The 18,434-nt window shown below is 65.8% G+C and overlaps 1 protein-coding gene across 4 annotated transcripts in view; it reads left to right on the top strand.

Annotated features, from left to right (window-relative positions):
• The window catches only part of IMPDH1 (inosine monophosphate dehydrogenase 1), a 50,356-nt gene that overhangs the window by 4,269 nt on the left and 27,653 nt on the right, over positions 1-18,434 (top strand). For 3 of the 4 annotated variants that reach the window (XM_030539218.1, XM_030539138.1, XM_030539310.1), the window contains exon 3: positions 10,531-10,579. In XM_030539218.1, coding sequence (XP_030395078.1) covers positions 10,531-10,579 — 49 coding nt within the window. Of the gene's footprint in view, positions 1-4,418; positions 4,759-10,530; positions 10,580-18,434 lie in introns of those variants that run through there. The other variant, XM_030539391.1, reaches the window with a different exon arrangement.

Raw genomic sequence — 18,434 nt, 5'->3', positions numbered from 1 at the left:
TGCCCCCAGAGGTGGGGTAGGGGCTGCAGCTGTCTGGGTGAAGGACACACTCTGTGGGGGTTGGTGGGGGCAGCGGGTTGCTCGGTGGCCATGAGCCCTGAACACTTGCTCAGATTTGTGCAGCGGTGGGGGGCCCGAGTGCGAAGCAGTGGGGGTGAGCGCTCCGGGAGCCCGCGCCTGCCTGGACGGTGGCTGGTGGGAATAGCCAGTCCCCAGCTGCGCTGCGGGGGCAGACGCAGACCCCACGGGATCATGTGCAGCGAGCTGGGGGCTGCTGTCCTCCCCCACCCCCCGGTGGCTGCACTTCAGTGGGAGAGGGTGGGTGGCAAACCCTGAGAAAGGTGCCATTCTGGAGGAGACCTGGGCCGGGGTCTCCCTCAGCGGCAGGCTGAGCAGCCATGGTGCTCACCCACCAGCCGTACCTGAGCCACTCCCAGCTGCCTTGCTAGCAGCATCAGCAAACAGCAGAGCTGCCTGCCGCCCTCTGCACCTCAGGGCCTAGGGGTTAGTCCCTGGCACCGGGCGCCCAGTCTCGATTCACACCGCTGCAGGGCCTGGGGGTTAGTCCCTGGCACCGGGCGCCCAGTCTCGATTCACACTGCTGCAGGGCCCGGGCGCTGCCCAGTCAAGGCAAAGCTGCTGAGCGTGAGCTTCCTTCCTCTGCATGGAGACAGGGCTGGGCTGGGGAGGGGAGGGGAGGGGCATGGGGCTGGTCCCAGCCCTTCGCCTGCCCTTCCTCCTCCTGCTGCATGAAAGGTGGAGCAAAGGGATGCAGCCTGGGGAGCAAGGACCCTGGCCCGCAAGGGCTGTGACAGGCTGTGGAGCTGCTATGGGTGTGATGCACCAACGTGGCTTTAAGAGGCGTGGAAGCAGGATGCGAAATGCAGGGGGGAAGTGGGTCCTGCATCTTCACTGGGGGGTGGGTCGCTGTGTGGGGCGGCCTCAGGATTTCATCTCTGCGCGACTGTCTCCCGCGTTCTTCTCTTCAAGCACAGGCTCTGCCCGCCCTTGCCCCATGGACGGGGCTGGGGCTGGGGGTGGGGCTGGGGGGAGCCTGCTGTGGAATGGGGCCATTTGGGGGCTCGGACGCTCACTCGGGAGGTGGAGGGGTGCGAGGGGTCCCAGCACGCTCCTTGCACCTGCTCCCAGCGTATCTGTGTCCGCACTGGAGCTGCTGGCATCGGGGCCAAGACGAAGCCCGTTTGGCTTCCGGGAGGAAGCGGGCAAGATTCCTTCCTTGGCTGGGGACCGCCATGGTGCAGTCAGAGTGGAGCTGCTGATGTGAGAGCCAGAATAGCCCCCAGCTGCCTGTTCCTGTGTCTGCGCCCAGGCGATGCTCTGGAACTGCTCCCCACCAAGCCAGGCAGGACTTTGGGGAGCCTCCTCTCCCTTGGAGCAGACTTGTTCAGGGCAAGAAGCTCACACGGCTTCACCTCCTGGGTCTCTCCTTGGAGCATTCAGCATCCTCTGCCCCTCCGTGCACTTCCCACAGCGAGTCCACCCCAGCGGGGTCCTGGGGAAGCCACCGGGTCCTGCACCCCCACTTTGCAGTCAGACGTGACTCTCAGCCAGCCAGTAAAACAGAGGTTTATTCGATGACAGGAACAGGGTCTAAAACAGAGCTTGTAGGTACAGCGAACCGGACCCCTCGGCTGGGTCCATTCTGGGGGGCAGTGCGCCAGACCCCCCACGTCTGCACTTCACTCCTCGTCCCCAGCCAGCTCCAGACTAACAACCCCCTCCAGCCCCTCCTCTCTGCTCAGCTCCTTTCCCGGGCCAGGAGGTCACCTGATCCCTTTGTCTCCAACACCTTCAGCTGGCACCTTTGCAGGGGAGGAGCCCAGGCCATCAGTTGCTAGGAGACAGAGTGTCAGGCATTTAGGTGCACTGGCCCTTTGCTCTGCCAGATACTTAAGAACTGCCTAGGGGACACTGAGGCACCAACACAGTATTCAGAGAAAACATTAAGAACATTCTCAGTTCTTCACACTGGCCCCGAGGCTCGACTGCTGCATGGCACTGGCCAGGGGTCACCTGGCTTCCCTACTCGTGACTTGGCCCTAGCGCTGGGTTGCAAATAGCCGAGCGCTGGTCCCGACAGCACCTCTCAATCCGCTCTCCAGGGGCCGTGTGTGAGGCTCCTGGCTCCGTTCCTCTGGTCAGCATCCTGCTGCTAGCGCTGTGTTTGCAGCATCCTGTCAGTACCCAGCATGGGGAGATGTGATTTGCAGGACCCTAGAGCTCTGTAAGGGGTAGGGTGCAGCCTGCTGCCCGTGAGCTGGGTTCCTCCGGCCGTGGCCTGTGCGGGCAGGTGCTCCCAGGGGGGAGACGCCCTTTTGCCTAAGGTGGGCTCTGGCTGGCAGCCCGGGTGTGAGGAGGAACCCCGTAGGGGCGGGGGGGGCGTGAGGAGGGTGTGGGGTTTATGGCATTGTCCGCTGAGGGGCTGCATCTTCCTCGGAGCAGCAGCAGTGGCCCCTGTTGGCCGGGGTGATCCTGGTGTGTGTGTCAGAGAGAGCAGCACGTTTGCAGCCCCCGCGGGCCTCTCATGCCCAGTCGTGCCTTGTTCTTGGGCAGGGAAGTTTAGAAACTCCCCAACCCCCAGGGTCCCAGCGGGGGCGGTTTGGTGGGTTTCAGAGGAAGAAGCAGGCTGTCCCCGTGTCCCTGTGGGGAGGAGACAGGCTGTTTTGGAGGAGCTGAGGCCCATGGGCTCAGGGAGAGATCTGCATGGTTGCTCTCTGCAGCCAAAACGGCCTATTCCCTTCCCGCCAGGCTGCAGCTGTGAACAAGGCAGCTGTGGCTGCACCATGCTGAGCAAAGGTCGGGGGAGGTTTCCTCTCTGACCCAAACCACAGCCCCCCGTTTCCGGAACTGCTGCTGTCAGCCAGGCAGCAGCTGGGACCGTGGAGTGGTGCTGCCTGCCGCCAGGGGCCCCTGGGGGTGAAGGGGAGAGAGGCCAAGTGGCTCTGATGGGCAGGTCTGGCAGGATTCCTGTGCACGCATAAAGCCAGCCTGGCCTAGCCCCCCTGTCCTCCAGGCCCTGCTGGGGCTGCTCAGCCTCCTGCACTCTGTCCCCCCAGGGCTGAGCCTCTCCTTCCCGGCGGGGGAAGCAGTGGGGTGCAAGGGGCAGCCCCCGGGGCTGGCACGCAGAAGACTGGGGTCAGTTCTGGGTGAGTCACCGAATTGCTCTGGGCCTCGGGTCCCAGCTGTGAACTGGGGGCGAATCCTTCCGTTCCCTGCCCGGTGTCAGGCTCTCTGGCCCGGACAGTCAGCAAGGGCTTGTCCGCGCTACCGCTGCTTTGCCCGTCCAGCTGTGCCGGCAGAGCCCCCTAGTGGAGACACAGCGTAAGCTACGCACCTCCCCGACTGAGGGTTGCATCTACACTGGGGGTTGAGCCAGCATAGCCACAGCGGCCGGGGGGTGGGATTCATGCTGCTCGCCGGGGGGTGGGATTCACGCTGCCAGCCGGGGCGTGGGATTCACGCTGCTAGCCGGCAGCTGTGCTGGCAGAACGGTGTAGTGTAGATGCAACTTCATCTAGGCTTTGTCTGCATCTAGACGTTGTACGGCCATAGCCGTCCCGCTGTAGTTACACCGGTGCAGCAGCCCGGCATGCAGGCAGCTGTACCAGTGTAAAAGTGCCTGCCCCAGTACGGCTGTTCCAGCGTGGACGAGGCGTAAGCGCTCTTATTAGGGGGCACCAGTGCGGCTATGGAGCTGCATCTGCAGCAGGGCTTTAGCCGATCAGAACCGCACCCTTTCCCGAGCTGTTATCCCATGACCCTGACATGCCGCCAGGCCCTTGGCGCAGCAGGGCCCTATCCGGGCTCTGTGTGCGACCCCCATGGCGCTGGGGTGGGGGCGTCTGCTCCCTTCACTGGGTTGCAGGCTGACTCCTTGTGGCAGGTGTTTCAGAGCTTCCCCCTAAGCTCTAAATCCCTGGTAATGGGAGATTTGTGGGGAAGCCTTCAGCCGCCAGGGATCTGCCAGGTTGCCCCTCCGAAGGCTGGGTTCCAAGTGGGGTGTGGTGGGAATTAATGGCAGGAAACGACACACTTCCTAGGCCCTGAGCCTGTGGGCACTAATGGGCAGGGAGGGTGGCCCCTGCCCGGTCTCTGTGCTCATTCGAGGGGTGCCCCAGGGTGTAACTGCAGTCTGGGAACTGAAATGTTATGGTCCTGCAAGCACTGGGGGCGGAGTTGGGGCATGCATGCCCGGTCGCTGACTGGTAGGTTTCGGGTGTGGAGTTTCCTGCCCTCTGCGAAGGAGAGGAAGGAAGTGAAGAAAGCCTAGGCTCTTGACTGTGTGTGAGAGCCATGGATGGGACTGCTGCTCTGCACAGCGTGGGCGCTCGGGGGGCTGGCAGACCCTGCTACTTGCCCCTGCCTGCACACGGCATGGGGAGCGGGTGAGTGTCGGCTCATTCGCTCTCTCTTCCAGCGGAGCCGGTGCTTTGAAAGCTGCTCTTGGCCAAGCCCAGGCAGCAGGTTGGCACTGTTCAGGGAAAGCAGGGCACGGGGCCTGGGTGCTCCCTGGACGTTCGGAGTGATGGAGCCGGAGTGGGGGGCTGCACCTCTAGGTTCCATCACCTCCAGGACTGCAGAGAGGACGACTGAGCCCTTTCCTCTCGAGGCCGCTGGCTCGTAGCTCTGTAAGGTCACTGGTGACTGACAGTGGCCCCTGTCCGTCGGAGCGTGGGCTGTTTTCGGGGGGGAGATGAGCATAAGACTGGCCACAGGGTCTCCTGCCACTAGCTTGAGGTAAGTCCCATCCCCATGCAGTGCCTCAGTTTCCTCCATTGGTTGATGTCTGGTTGCAGCACTCTGTCTCTGTGTGGGATGAGTTGGAGGCTCTGGGCTGGTTCCCAACTAGCGAAGGTCAGTCGCTGTCGATCTAGATCAGGGCTCAGCACAGACAATTTATTCCGCACTCTGCTTCGAGCCAGTGACCATGACGAGTTGCTGCTTCCTGGCGCTCCTGTACTACCAGCAATCGGGGGGACCCTGGCTGCTGTGCTTCCTCCTGGGCGTGGGCGCCCCAGATGCTCTGCCCTGCTGGGAAGGGCAATTCAGCCTCTGGGCTGCTAACTGACACTTGCCAAAGCCAGGGCAGGGTGTGAGGCCTGGCTCCCCAGCAGCCATAACTGGGGCCCAGCGCGTGGCTCCCAGGCACACCCTTAGCAGGAGCACCGTGACACAACCATGCAAGGAGCGCTCAGGGGCACAGCGGCACCAGCACCTGGGCATCCAGTTATGGGGCTGTGGGGACCGTAAGTTGTGAGTTGCTGGGTATTGGGCATCCCCGTTCTCCGCCGCAAGCTTGGCCTTGCTGCAGGACCCTGTCACGGGCAGAGAAGACGGGTGCCTCTCCCTGGTCTTTGGCATCTCGAGATCTTACTGTCTAGGAACATGTCCCCGAACCTGTGAGGCTGGGTGCCGTGGGGCAGGCTGGGCAGCAGGCAGCTGTAGCTATGGACGGAGGAAGAGTTGTCTGGTGTCTGGGATGGAGCTGTCTGTGGGCTGAGGGAGGTGCAGACTGGGACATGAGGTGGGGAGAGGAAAGCACAGCCCCTGCTGGAGATCCCAGAGGAGACGGGCATGAGCCACCTGCCAGGGTCGGATGCGCTCGAGACTGCTCGATGTGTCACTAATTGGACCCGTGTTTGCATTTTACACATAGCCCTGACCCAGGGAGCTGCCTTTCCCCTGGCCAGTTCCAGTCCCAGCCAGAATTCTTCCTGCCCCAGCTGGCTGAGTGACTATTCATCAGCTGCTGCGTTCCACCCCAGAGGTGGCTGCATTTCAGTGGTGGGTGAAGGGGGCCCCTATGCATGTGTGAATGAACAAGCTGCTCCATGCATGGGACTCTGCTAGCTCAATGGGGCTCCTTGTGGGTGCAGGGGGCTACTGGATACCTGGGCAGAGCAACTTGCAGGGTGCGGCGGGGGGGGTCTTCAAACCCCAGAGAGTGAGTCTGAAGGGCAGAGATCCAGGAGAAATCACCTGTTCCCTACCCTGCCCCGTGGCCATATCGCCGCCTCTGTGGCTTGGTCGGCCCCTCTGCTCCAGCCTCCCTGCCCATTGACCTGGGTGGCCCAGGCGGCTCTGGGCTGGTGAACTTGCCTGCGGATGGACAGGCTGGGCTCTGGCTCCTAGCGGGGCGCTGGCTGGCTCTGCATGGGCGGGGAAAGGCCCTGCCCTGCTCTGGGCGGCGGGGGTGGGCACAGGGTAATTCCTCTGCAAGCCCCTTGCAGGGGGACCGGTGCTGAGGTGGGCGCTGCCCCAGTGTAGGACCAAGCCAGTCCCTTTCCTGGGCTGCTCTGGGCACTAAGCAGTGACCCTGCCGTGGTGTCAGTGGGGCCCGGCTGGCGGCTGCCGCAGTGTGCCAGGTGTGACAGGCGTGTGCCAGTGCAGGGGGACGAGTCCCCCGTGGAGCAGAGCGTGTCCCCACCTGGTCGCTGGGGCTGGGGAGGAGTGTGGGTGGAGGAGAGGCTCATGGCGCTGATGTCCCCATGTACTGGAGTGAGGGCCAGTCACTCGGAGTGGGGGTGGGGGGTGAGGGCTCTCCCCAGCAAGGGCACAGGCCCGGACAGTGCGGGAGGGGGAGTGAAGTCTTCCCACACACCCCGACCTGCGCCCTTGCTGGGGTCCCTGCTTGGGCATCATGTGCAACCCCCTAGAACGACTGGGCGCAGGTGACGGGGGGCGTTCCCGGGCCTGGGGGAGAGAGGCCACTGCTCCGTAGCCCCCTCGCACAGGAGCAGAGGTTATTGTACCTCTGGTGCCACCACGGCTGGAGTCCTGGGGCCCACGAGTCCAGGAGGAGGCTGGTGGAGCAGAGAGGGGTGAGTGAAGAGCCCTGGGGTGGAAAACCTGCCTGCGAGTGAGAGACTCCAGGAGCTCAGTCTGGTTAGCCAGGCAAAGGGGCGACTGAGTCCCAGCCTGCGAGTACCTATGTGGGGTACAATTGTATGATAATGGGCGCTTCAGCCTAGCAGGGGAGGCCGAACGCACCCCAGTGGCTGGAAGTCGAAGCTAGACAAACTGGGCCTGGAAATCGGGGTGAATCTCTATCGGTGAGAGTCGTCTTTTGGCTGGTTCGTTTCCCCAGGGCCTTGGGGGATGCCCCGTCACTCACCCTGCTGGTTTCTGAGAGCTCTGCTCAGGAATTCATGGGGGGCTGTTCTCTGGCCTGTGCAACACGGGGGTCAGACTAGACTGGGGCTCTTAGCCTTTTGCCTTCTGAGCCCCCCTCCTCCCCCGCAACATACAATAGAAACTCCACAGCCCATGTGTGTCACAACAACTGCTTTTCTGCATACAGAAGCCAGGGCCGGCGTTATGGGGTAGCGAGCGGGGCAGTTGCCTGGGTACCATGCCAGAGAGGCCCCCACAAAGCTACATTGCTCAGGCTTCGGCTTCAGCCCCTGGTGGCGGGGCTCAGAGCCCCGGGCTTCAGCCCCAGGCAATGCGGCTTCGGCTTTCTGGCCTGCCCCAGTGAGTCTGATTCTGGCGGTGGACCCCCTGGAACCTGCTCACGGCCCCCTAGGCCCCGGCCCCCTGGTTGAGAACACTGGACTAGCCATCCCTGTCTGGCCTGGGCTCCAGGAATCTCCCGTGGGGTGGGGGGATGGGATGGGATTCTGCCACACTGCACCCTCACCCACATGGAGAGATCCTGTCCCACAGCTCTGTCCCTACCCCATTGGACCCCTGTGCGCTGGGATGGGAGCAGGGTCCTGGGATGGGGCAGTGGCTCCGGCGCCAGGCTGCAGGGGGGAGTCGCTGGCCCCTGTGTGGGATCTGAGTGGCTAGAGAGGTGCTGGGTCTTAGTTTTCGGGGGGCTGGGGAGGTGTGGGCTCCCCCCGGCTCTGCCCAGGGTTGCTCTTTGCAGCTGCTACTGCTGCTGCTATTTTTAGCAGCCGCCTCCCCCTCCTGCCACATCTGAGTGGGAGCCAGGCAAGCGGGGAGGAGCAGGTGCCTTCCTGTAGCTGGGGAAGGAGGAATTCAAGGGGGCCTGGACGAAGCCCTGCTCCCCCACAGATCCCTGCCTCTGGGATCCACACCCTGTTGACCTCCAAAGGGGCTGGAGGAGCATGCCCAGGTCCCCTCCCCCCTAGCCAACAGAGGGGCCAGAGGGCTGGCATGTCCCTGGCTGAGCTTCATCCATCCTGGACAGGCTGCAGACAGGGGGCCTGTCATAGTATCTTTCCCCAATCTGAACCTTAGAGTCCAAAAGTTGGGGTACCAGCATGAATTCCTCTAAGCTTAATTACCTGCTTAGATCTGATAAGCTGCCACCAATCAGGAATTCCAGTGCCTGATACACTCTGGTCCCCCAAAACCTTCCCTGGGGACCCCAAGGGGACCCCAAATTCCTTGAGTCTTACAACACAGGGGAATAAACCATTTCCCTCCCCTTCTCCTCCTCTCCAGGTGTTCCCTCCCTGGGCTCCTGGAGAGAGATACAGATTCAAGCTCCGTGAATCTAAACAAAGGGATTCCACCCTTCTCCCTCCCTCCATGTTAAGTACAGACTCAATTCCCTTGAGCCTCAACAAGGGGAAAAAATCAGACAGGTCTTAAAAGCAAAACTTTTCATAAAAGAAAAAAGAATAAAGAAAATCACTGTAAATTCAAGATGGAATATTACAGGGTCTATCAGCTTCTAGAAACTGGAGAAAAAGCCTCCTCCAGCAGAAATACAATTTAAAATACTTCCAGCCAAATACACATTAGACCTCTACTAGCCAGATACACATTTGCAAATAAAGAAAACCAATTAAAAAGACTAAACTGCCTTTCTACTTGCACTTACTACTTGAATAGAAAATTAGAGCCTGTAGTACATCCAGTCACTCTCAGATCCCAGAGAGGACAAAGCCAAACCCAAAACCCACAAACAAAGGCTTCCCTCCACCGAGATTTGAAAGTATCTTGTCTCCCGATTGGTCCTCTGGTCAGGTGTTTGGTTCCCTGTTTGTTAACCCTTTACAGGTAAAAGAGACATTAACCCTTAACTATCTGTTTATGACAGGGCCTGCCCCCCTCCCCCAGCTCAAATGCGGCACTGTGCTGGCTGGTGGCCCAATGTGTGTTGTGGTGCGCTGCATAGGTACAGAGGGGTGCCCGCTGCATCGCCCCCCCCTCCCTCTCTACCCAGCACCCCAGTGCCCCCCGATGGCCGTGCATGTCCCCCCGCTCCCCTGGCCTTGCCCTCGCAGCCCTGTGGGGATGCTGAACCCCGGCTCCACCAGTGGAGCTAGGCCAGCAGGAGTTTGCATCGGCCCCTTGCCCCTGCAAGCAGAGGTGGGAGCAGGGGGGCCAAGCCCTGCCCGGTTCACAAATAGTCCTGGATTAGCAACTCAGCCAGGGCAGCTGGGCCTCCCTAATCCTGCCTGCCTGCAGCCGTCCTGCTGTGCCAGCCAAGGGCATCTTAACCTGCCTGGCTGGCTTCCCAGGGGCCTGGCCCCTCGGCCCTGCCCTAGTGCTGGGCAGAGGCTGCCCCATTGGGCTGAAAGGGGGCAGGGTCCTGGTACCTGTCCAGCCCACGTATTCACCCCCTCACGCCGGCCCTGCTCTGTTTTCTGCCCTTTCCTAGGATTTTTGTTCCTGTAGCTCCAGGGGCCGGGGATTCAGCCAGGCAGGGGTGGGGTTGGGCCGGGCTGGATGCTGACTCTAATGAAGAGAGGGGTTCAGGCCGGGCAGGGCGCTGGCTCTGGCAGGGGGAACGGGCAGGGCGCCGGCTCTAACTGGGGGGGTGGGGGGTTCAGGCCAGGCAGGGAGCTGGCTCTGGCAGGGGGGACGGGCAGGGCACCGGCTCTAACTGGGGGAGTGGGGGGTTCAGGCCAGGCAGGGAGCTGGCTCTGGCAGGGGGGACGGGCAGGGCGCCGGCTCTAACTGGGGGGGGGCGGGTTCAGGCCAGGCAGGGCGCTGACTCTGGCAGGGGGGACGGGCAGGGCGCCGGCTCTAACTGGGGGGTGGGGGGTTCAGGCCAGGCAGGGCGCTGGCTCTGGCTGGGGGAACGGGCAGGGCGCCGGCTCTAACGGGGGGGGGGGCGGGGGGCGGGTTCAGGCCAGGCAGGGCGCTGACTCTGGCTGGGGGAACGGGCGAGGCGCCGGCTATAACGAGGGGGAGTGGGGGGTTCAAGCCAGGCAGGGCGCTGACTCTGGCAGGAGGGATGGGTGGGGCACCGGCCCTCACAGGAGCAGGGTCAGGCCGGGCAGGGCGCCGGCTCTAAGGGGGGACAGAGTCAAGCCGGGCAGGGTGCTGGCTCTGACGGGAGCAGTCAGACATGGGACGGGACCTTTTCCCTGCTCACCGGTATCCCGCCCATCCTGTAAAGCCATCTGGGGCCCGGCTGCGATCACTGCCACGGCCCCATGCCACGGGGACAGCTGGGGTGAGCCCAGCCTGCCTTCTCTGTGCAGCTGTGGCTGTGCGTGGGCCAGGCTCCAGGGGCGTGGGGTCGCTGTGCGGGGCTGCGAGGCAGGCCCAGCCACCATGTAATGCTCTCCCCCTCTGTTTCTGCAGCGACTTCCTGATCCTCCCAGGCTTCATCGATTTCACAGCGGATGAAGTGGTGAGTCCGTCCCTGGAGCACTCGCCAGGGTGTCCCCTGGGCTGGGCGCTGATGGGTGGCATGCAAGCCCCTTGCATCCTGGGGTGGGCAGTGCCTTGCTGCTGGGCACGGGGCCAGGGCAGCACCAGAGCTGGGGGGTGTTAACATTATGAGCCACCTTCCCCCAAGGGCAGGCCCCTCCGCCATCCGCTCACACTCCTACTAGGGCTAGGGGGTCCCATTGGGCTGGCGTGCAGCCCCCAACCCCCATGTCCGCCGGGGAGCAGGGTCCCTGGGGCCCAGCAGGGATGGTGCAGGGTAAAGCTGTATGAGGAGACCGGGAATGTGGTGTTCCTGCCATGGGGCCTGCAGGACAGCCTGGGGCCCGAGACGAGCCCATTGGGGTTCCCTGCACAGCCGTGGGTCTGGGCTCTGCGCTGCATGGGTGACACATTTGCCCTGTCCTCCAGCTTGCAGGCCCCTTGCCTGCCTGGCCCAGTGCCTCGGGGAGAGGGGTGTCCTCCAGCACCCAGGCCAGCTTCTCCCTGACCCCGGAAACCTGCGCGACCTGCAGCGCCAGGGGCTGGGGGATGGGCAGATGCTGTGCCAGCTCTCAGCACTCCTTGGCAGAGAGCTGGGCTGAAATGGGGCCGGTGCCCTGTGCAGAGAGCTGGCCCGGGGCTGGGCTCTGAGCAGGGAGCTGGGCTGAAATGGGGCCGGTGCCCTGTGCAGGGAGCTGGCCCGGGGCTGGGCTCTGAACAGGGAGCTGGGCTGAAATGAGGCCGGTGCCCTGTGCAGGAGCTGGCGCGGGGCTGGGCTCTGAGCAGGGAGCTGGGCTGAAATGGGGCCGGTGCCCTGTGCAGGGAGCTGGCCCGGGGCTGGACTCCGAGCAGGGAGCTGGCCTGGGGCTGGGCTCTGAGCAGGGAGTGGCTCTGAAATGGGGCCGGTGCCCTGTGCAGGGAGCTGGCCCGGGGCTGGGCTCTGAGCAGGGAGCTAGGCTGAAATGGGGCCGGTGCCCTGTGCAGGGAGCTGGCCCGGGGCTGGGCTCTGAGCAGGGAGTGGCTCTGAAATGGGGCCGGTGCCCTGTGCAGGGAGCTGGCCCGGGGCTGGGCTCTGAGCAGGGAGCTAGGCTGATATGGGGCCGGTTCCCTGTGCAGGGAGCTGGCCCGGGGCTGGGCTCTGAGCAGGGAGCTGGGCTGAAATGGGGCCGGTGCCCTGTGCAGGGAGCTGGGCTCTGAGCAGGGAGTGGCTCTGAAATGGGGCCAGTGCCCTGTGCAGGGAGCTGGCCCGGGGCTGGGCTCTGAGCAGGGAGCTAGGCTGATATGTGGCCGGTTCCCTGTGCAGGGAGCTGGCCCGGGGCTGGGCTCTGAGCAGGGAGCTGGGCTGAAACGGGGCCGGTGCCCTGTGCAGGGAGCTGGCCCGGGGCTGGGCTCTGAGCAGGGAGCTGGGCTGAAACGGGGCCGGTGCCCTGTGCAGGGAGCTGGCCCGGGGCTGGGCTCTGAGCAGGGAGCGGCGCTGAAATGGGGCCGGTGCCCTGTGCAGGGAGCTGGCCCGGGGCTGGGCTCTGAGCAGGGAGCAGCGCTGAAATGGGGCCGGTGCCCTGTGCAGGGAGCTGGCCCGGGGCTGGGCTCTGAGCAGGGAGCGGTGCTGAAATGGGGCCGGTGCCCTGTGCAGGGAGCTGGCCCGGGGCTGGGCTCTGAGCAGGGAGCTGGGCTGAAACGGGGCCAGTGCCCTGTGCAGGGAGCTGGCCCGGGGCTGGGCTCTGAGCAGGGAGCGGTGCTGAAATGGGGCCGGTGCCCTGTGCAGGGAGCTGGCCCGGGGCTGGGCTCTGAGCAGGGAGCTGGGCTGAAACGGGGCCGGTGCCCTGTGCAGGGAGCTGGCGCGGGTCTAGGCTCTGAACAGGGAGCGGTACTGAAATGGGGCCGGTGCCCTGTGCAGGGAGCTGGCCCGGGGCTGGGCTCTGAACAGGGAGCTGGGCTGAAATGGGGCCGATGCCCTGTGCAGGGAGCTGGCCCGGGGCTGGGCTCTGAGCAGGGAGCTAGGCTGAAATGGGGCCGGTGCCCTGTGCAGGGAGCTGGCCCGGGGCTGGGCTCTGAGCAGGGAGTGGCTCTGAAATGGGGCCGGTGCCCTGTGCAGGGAGCTGGCCCGGGGCTGGGCTCTGAGCAGGGAGCTAGGCTGATATGGGGCCGGTTCCCTGTGCAGGGAGCTGGCCCGGGGCTGGGCTCTGAGCAGGGAGCTGGGCTGAAATGGGGCCGGTGCCCTGTGCAGGGAGCTGGGCTCTGAGCAGGGAGTGGCTCTGAAATGGGGCCAGTGCCCTGTGCAGGGAGCTGGCCCGGGGCTGGGCTCTGAGCAGGGAGCTAGGCTGATATGGGGCCGGTTCCCTGTGCAGGGAGCTGGCCCGGGGCTGGGCTCTGAGCAGGGAGCTGGGCTGAAACGGGGCCGGTTCCCTGTGCAGGGAGCTGGCGCGGGGCTGGGCTCTGAGCAGGGAGCTGGGCTGAAACGGGGCCGATGCCCTGTGCAGGGAGCTGGCGCGGGGCTGGGCTCTGAGCAGGGAGCTAGGCTGATATGGGGCCGGTTCCCTGTGCAGGGAGCTGGCCCGGGGCTGGGCTCTGAGCAGGGAGCTGGGCTGAAACGGGGCCGGTTCCCTGTGCAGGGAGCTGGCGCGGGGCTGGGCTCTGAGCAGGGAGCTGGGCTGAAACGGGGCCGATGCCCTGTGCAGGGAGCTGGCGCGGGGCTGGGCTCTGAGCAGGGAGCTGGGCTGAAACGGGGCCGGTGCCCTGTGCAGGGAGCTGGCGCGGGGCTGGGCTCTGAGCAGGGAGCTAGGCTGATATGGGGCCGGTTCCCTGTGCAGGGAGCTGGCGCGGGGCTGGGCTCTGAGCAGGGAGCTGGGCTGAAACGGGGCCGGTGCCCTGTGCAGGGAGCTGGCCCGGGGCTGGGCTCTGAGCAGGGAGCTGGGCTGAAACGGGGCCGGTGCCCTGTGCAGGGAGCTGGCCCGGGGCTGGGCTCTGAGCAGGGAGCGGCGCTGAAATGGGGCCGGTGCCCTGTGCAGGGATCTGGCCCGGGGCTGGGCTCTGAGCAGGGAGCGGTGCTGAAATGGGGCCGGTGCCCTGTGCAGGGAGCTGGCCCGGGGCTGGGCTCTGAGCAGGGAGCTGGGCTGAAACGGGGCCAGTGCCCTGTGGAGGGAGCTGGCCCGGGGCTGGGCTCTGAGCAGGGAGCGGTGCTGAAATGGGGCCGGTGCCCTGTGCAGGGAGCTGGCGCGGGGCTGGGCTCTGAGCAGGGAGCTGGGCTGAAACGGGGCCGGTGCCCTGTGCAGGGAGCTGGCGCGGGTCTAGGCTCTGAACAGGGAGCGGTACTGAAATGGGGCCGGTGCCCTGTGCAGGGAGCTGGCCCGGGGCTGGGCTCTGAACAGGGAGCTGGGCTGAAACGGGGCCGATGCCCTGTGCAGGGAGCTGGCCCGGGGCTGGGCACTGAACAGGGAGCGGTGCTGAAATGGGGCCGGTGCCCTGTGCAGGGAGCTGGCCCGGGGCTGGGCTCTGAGCAGGGAGCGGTGCTGAAATGGGGCCGGTGCCCTGTGCAGGGAGCTGGCCCGGGGCTAGGCTCTGAACAGGGAGCTGCGCTGAAATGGGGCCGGTGCCCTGTGCAGGGAGCTGGCCCGGGGCTGGGCTCTGAACAGGGAGCGGCTCTGAAATGGGGCCGGTGCCCTGTGCAGGGAACTGGCCCGGGGCTGGGCTCTGAACAGGGAGCTGCGCTGAAATGGGGCCGCTGCCCTGTGCAGGGAGCTGGCCCGGGGCTGGGCTCTGAGCAGGGAGCGGTACTGAAATGGGGCCGGTGCCCTGTGCAGGGAGCTGGCCCGGGGCTGGGCTCTGAACAGGGAACTGGGCTGAAACGGGGCCGATGCCCTGTGCAGGGAGCTGGCCCGGGGCTGGGCTCTGAGCAGGGAGCTGGGCTGAAATGGGGCCGGTGCCCTGTGCAGGGAGCTGGCTCGGGGCTGGGCTCTGAGCAGGGAGCGGTGCTGAAATGAGGCCGGTGCCCTGTGCAGGGAGCTGGCCCGGGGCTGGGCTCTGAGCAGGGAGCGGTGCTGAAATGGGGCCGGTGCCCTGTGCAGGGAGCTGGCCCGGGGCTAGGCTCTGAACAGGGAGCTGCGCTGAAATGGGGCCGGTGCCCTGTGCGGGGAGCTGGCCCGGGGCTGGGCTCTGAACAGGGAGCTGCGCTGAAATGGGGCCGCTGCCCTGTGCAGGGAGCTGGCCCGGGGCTGGGCTCTGAGCAGGGAGCGGTACTGAAATGGGGCCGGTGCCCTGTGCAGGGAGCTGGCCCGGGGCTGGGCTCTGAGCAGGGAGCGGTACTGAAATGGGGCCGGTGCCCTGTGCAGGGAGCTGGCCCGGGGCTGGGCTCTGAACAGGGAACTGGGCTGAAACGGGGCCGATGCCCTGTGCAGGGAGCTGGCCCGGGGCTGGGCTCTGAGCAGGGAGCTGGGCTGAAATGGGGCCGGTGCCCTGTGCGGGGAGCTGGCCCGGGGCTGGACTCTGAGCAGGGAGCTGGGCTGAAATGGGGCCGGTGCCCTGTGCAGGGAGCTGGCCCGGGGCTGGGCTCTGAGCAGGGAGCGGTGCTGAAATGAGGCTGGTGCCCTGTGCAGGGAGCTGGCCCGGGGCTGGGCTCTGAGCAGGGAGCGGTGCTGAAATGGGGCCGGTGCCCTGTGCAGGGAGCTGGCCCGGGGCTAGGCTCTGAACAGGGAGCTGCGCTGAAATGGGGCCGGTGCCCTGTGCGGGGAGCTGGCCCAGGGCTGGGCTCTGAACAGGGAGCGGCTCTGAAATGGGGCCGGTGCCCTGTGCAGGGAGCTGGCCCGGGGCTGGGCTCTGAGCAGGGAGCTGGGCTGAAATGGGGCCGCTGCCCTGTGCAGGGAGCTGGCCCGGGGCTGGGCTCTGAGCAGGGAGCGGTACTGAAATGGGGCCGGTGCCCTGTGCAGGGAGCTGGCCCGGGGCTGGGCTCTGAGCAGGGAGCTGCGCTGACGCCTGGCACAGGTTCGGGGAAGCCTCGGCCCGACACGGTGTGGGCCTGGCTTGACCGTTGCTAGGGCTCTGCTGGAGGTGAGGCAGAGCCATGTGGCCTGGGGCTCGTTTCACACCTGAGGGCAGGTGGCTCCGCTGTGCTTGGGGTCGGGGGGCACCGCGTTCTGGCGCAGCCAATAGCAGCTCTAAGCACCCACCTGCACCATCAGCCTGTCTGGCGTCACGCGCTCGGGCCTGGCCGTGCTAGGGTGCTCGTGTTCCCCAGGCGAGGCCCCTCCCTCACCCAGCCGCGCTGGAAGTAGCGAGTGGGTAGCTGGTGAAGCAGACGGGTCAGTTATGGGCCTGCTCTTCCCATTCTGTGCCCGCTAGCCCGGGGCCGTAGCTGGAGATATAGAGCCTTGGGGAGCCACAGCTGTTCTGAATCAGACTGGGAGGGAGTGGGGCGTAGTGGTTAGAGCAGGGGGCTGGGAGCCAGGACTCCTGGGTTCTGCTCTGGCCCTGTCACAGACTCCCTGTGTGACTCGCAGCGAGTCCCTTCCCCCAGCTGGGCCCCCGTGCCCTCCGGTGACCCCCCCGGGCTGAGGTGACGTCTGGCGGGCAGTAGTGTGGAGTCGCACTGCGGAGCTCCGTGGAGGGAGCCCTAGAAGGGGGCGACTCCAGGAGCCTTAACTCCAGAGCGCCGCATCAGGTCTCTGCAGCCTGCGGCTCGAGCCCTGTCACCAGTGACTGCTGCTAGCTGGGGCCAGGGGCCCCCAGGGCTAGACCATAGCCTGGCCCCCTCGTCAGTCTGACCATAGCCTGGCCCCCTCGTCAGTCCCCCCTAGTACACATGGCTGGGGAGCTGGCAGGCACCCGTCTTCCCACGCAGGCAACCCCATGATGCAGCCGCAAGCCAGGGGGTGCTGGGACCCGCTTAGCATGCAGCCTGAACAGGCAGTGGGGGGGGGGGCTGCCAACTGGGGCAGATCCCGAGCCCCCCTCCCCATGTAGGGTGTTTGCTGGCGAGCGGGGGCTGTCTGATGGACCCCATCCCGTAGCAAGCTGCAGCGTTGCATGCTGGGAGCTGGAGTCCCTGCGGCTGCTCCTGCGCCGGGTGACTTGTGGGCCCCACTGATCTGGCTGGCTGGGGTGGGACCCCTGAGCTGGGTTCCCCTGGGTGCATCGGAGCCTGGCTGGGTCCCACGCCCCATTTCCTCTGCAGAGCCAGGCAGCAGCTCCCAGTTGGGAACCTAGCTCTGCCGAGAGCATCATTTCAGGGTAATCAGGCTCCCAGCTGCGCTTGGCTAATCTCCTGGAAGCCCGTGAAGGTCAGGCCTGGGGCTGGGAGGGGAGCAGGGAGGGTGGGAAAGGAAGGCCAGCTGGGGCGGGAGAGCCAGCCTCCATGAGCTCTCCTAGCACCTGACACAGGGCGGCTGGGAGCTGCCCATCTGAGTTCCCCCAGGGCAGGGTGCAGGGCCCAGCACGCTCTGAGCTCTCCTGGGGTGGGGGTAGAGTCGGGGCCCAGCATGCTCCAAGCTCTCCTGGGGTGGGGGCTGGGTTGGGGGTTGGGGCCCAGCGCGCTGTGAGCTCTCCCAGTGTGGGCCTGGGTTGGGGGTGGGGGCCAAGCACGGTCCGAGCTCTCCCAGTGTGAGGCTGGGTTGGGGGTGGGGGCCAAGCACGGTCCGAGCTCTCCCAGTGTGGGGCTGGGTTGGGGGTCGGGGTCCAGCGCGCTCCAAGCTCTCTCGGGGTGGGGGCTGGGTTAGGGGTCGGGGCCCGGCACGCTCCAAGCTCTCCCAGGGTGGGGGCTGGGTGGGGGGTCGGGGCCCGGCACGCTCCAAGCTCTCTCAGGGTGGGGGCTGAGTTGGGGGTCGAGGCCCGGTGTGCTCCAAGCTCTCTCAGGGTGGGGCTGAGTTGGGGGTCGAGGCCCGGCGTGCTCTGAGCTCTCCTGGAGTCGGGGCTGGGTTGGGGGTCGGGGCCCGGCGCGCTCCGGGCTCCCCCAGGGTGGGGTTTGGGATCCAGCACGCTCCGAGCTCTAGGGCTGGGACCCTGTGCACATGGGACGTGCTTGTATTAGCCACTGGGCCGCATGATCCTCCCTCATGGGTGGCAGAGTGGAGCGGCCGGGCTCCCTCGTGGCAGTGGGGTGGGGACACAGGAGCTCTGGGGTCTAGTCCTGGCACTGCCCCCGTGTTGCCAGGGCCGTGTCCCCTCGGCCTGCGCGCTGTGGTGCGCCCATGGGGAAGTGCTGTGCTTGGCCCAGTGCCCGGCACCGCGCCACCTCCCGCTGCCGTGGGCTGCAGGACGGGGTCAGGCGTGGCCCTTGGGCGCTGTGTCCGTCACAGGCCCCTGCCATGCTGCTGCTCCCTAGCCAGCTCCCTGCTGCGTCACCCCGGGCTGTGGGCTGGCGTGGGGCGGCTGGTGCTGAGGAGTGCCCAGCACCTGGCTGGGTGGAGGCATGGAAAGACCCCGTCACTGGGGAGCTCAGCGCTGGTGGGCCTGGTTGTAGGGCAGAGCCTGAGCTCAGCCTGAGGGGGATGGGATGTGGGGGGCTGGGCGTCCCACCGGGTGAGCCTGGGGGTGGTGAAGGAATACAGCTATTGGCGCCATGGGGGGAACGCTGGGGGCCGTACGCTAGGGCAAGCAGAGAAGGAGCCGTGGGGCGGGTGGGAGTTTGGCCTGCTGAGTATGTGGGGCAGGGGCAGGAGGGCTGGGACCCCCTGTGGGGCGGAGCACGGAGCCCCAGGGGAAGAGGGGGTTTGGAGCAGGGCTGCGTCCTAAGGGAGCCCTGTGTGAGCTCCAGGCCCCCATCAGGCCGTATCTAGGGAATAACGCCTGGCGAGCCACAGGCACTAGGGTGGGGGCGTCTCCCCCGTCTGGCGTGGCGCAATGCT

The sequence above is a fragment of the Gopherus evgoodei genome, chromosome 1 (genome assembly GCF_007399415.2).
Source record: "Gopherus evgoodei ecotype Sinaloan lineage chromosome 1, rGopEvg1_v1.p, whole genome shotgun sequence".
Classification (NCBI taxonomy): domain Eukaryota; kingdom Metazoa; phylum Chordata; order Testudines; family Testudinidae; genus Gopherus; species Gopherus evgoodei.
Note: the sequence above shows the minus strand (reverse complement) of the source record. Positions and strands in the feature narration are given on the sequence as shown.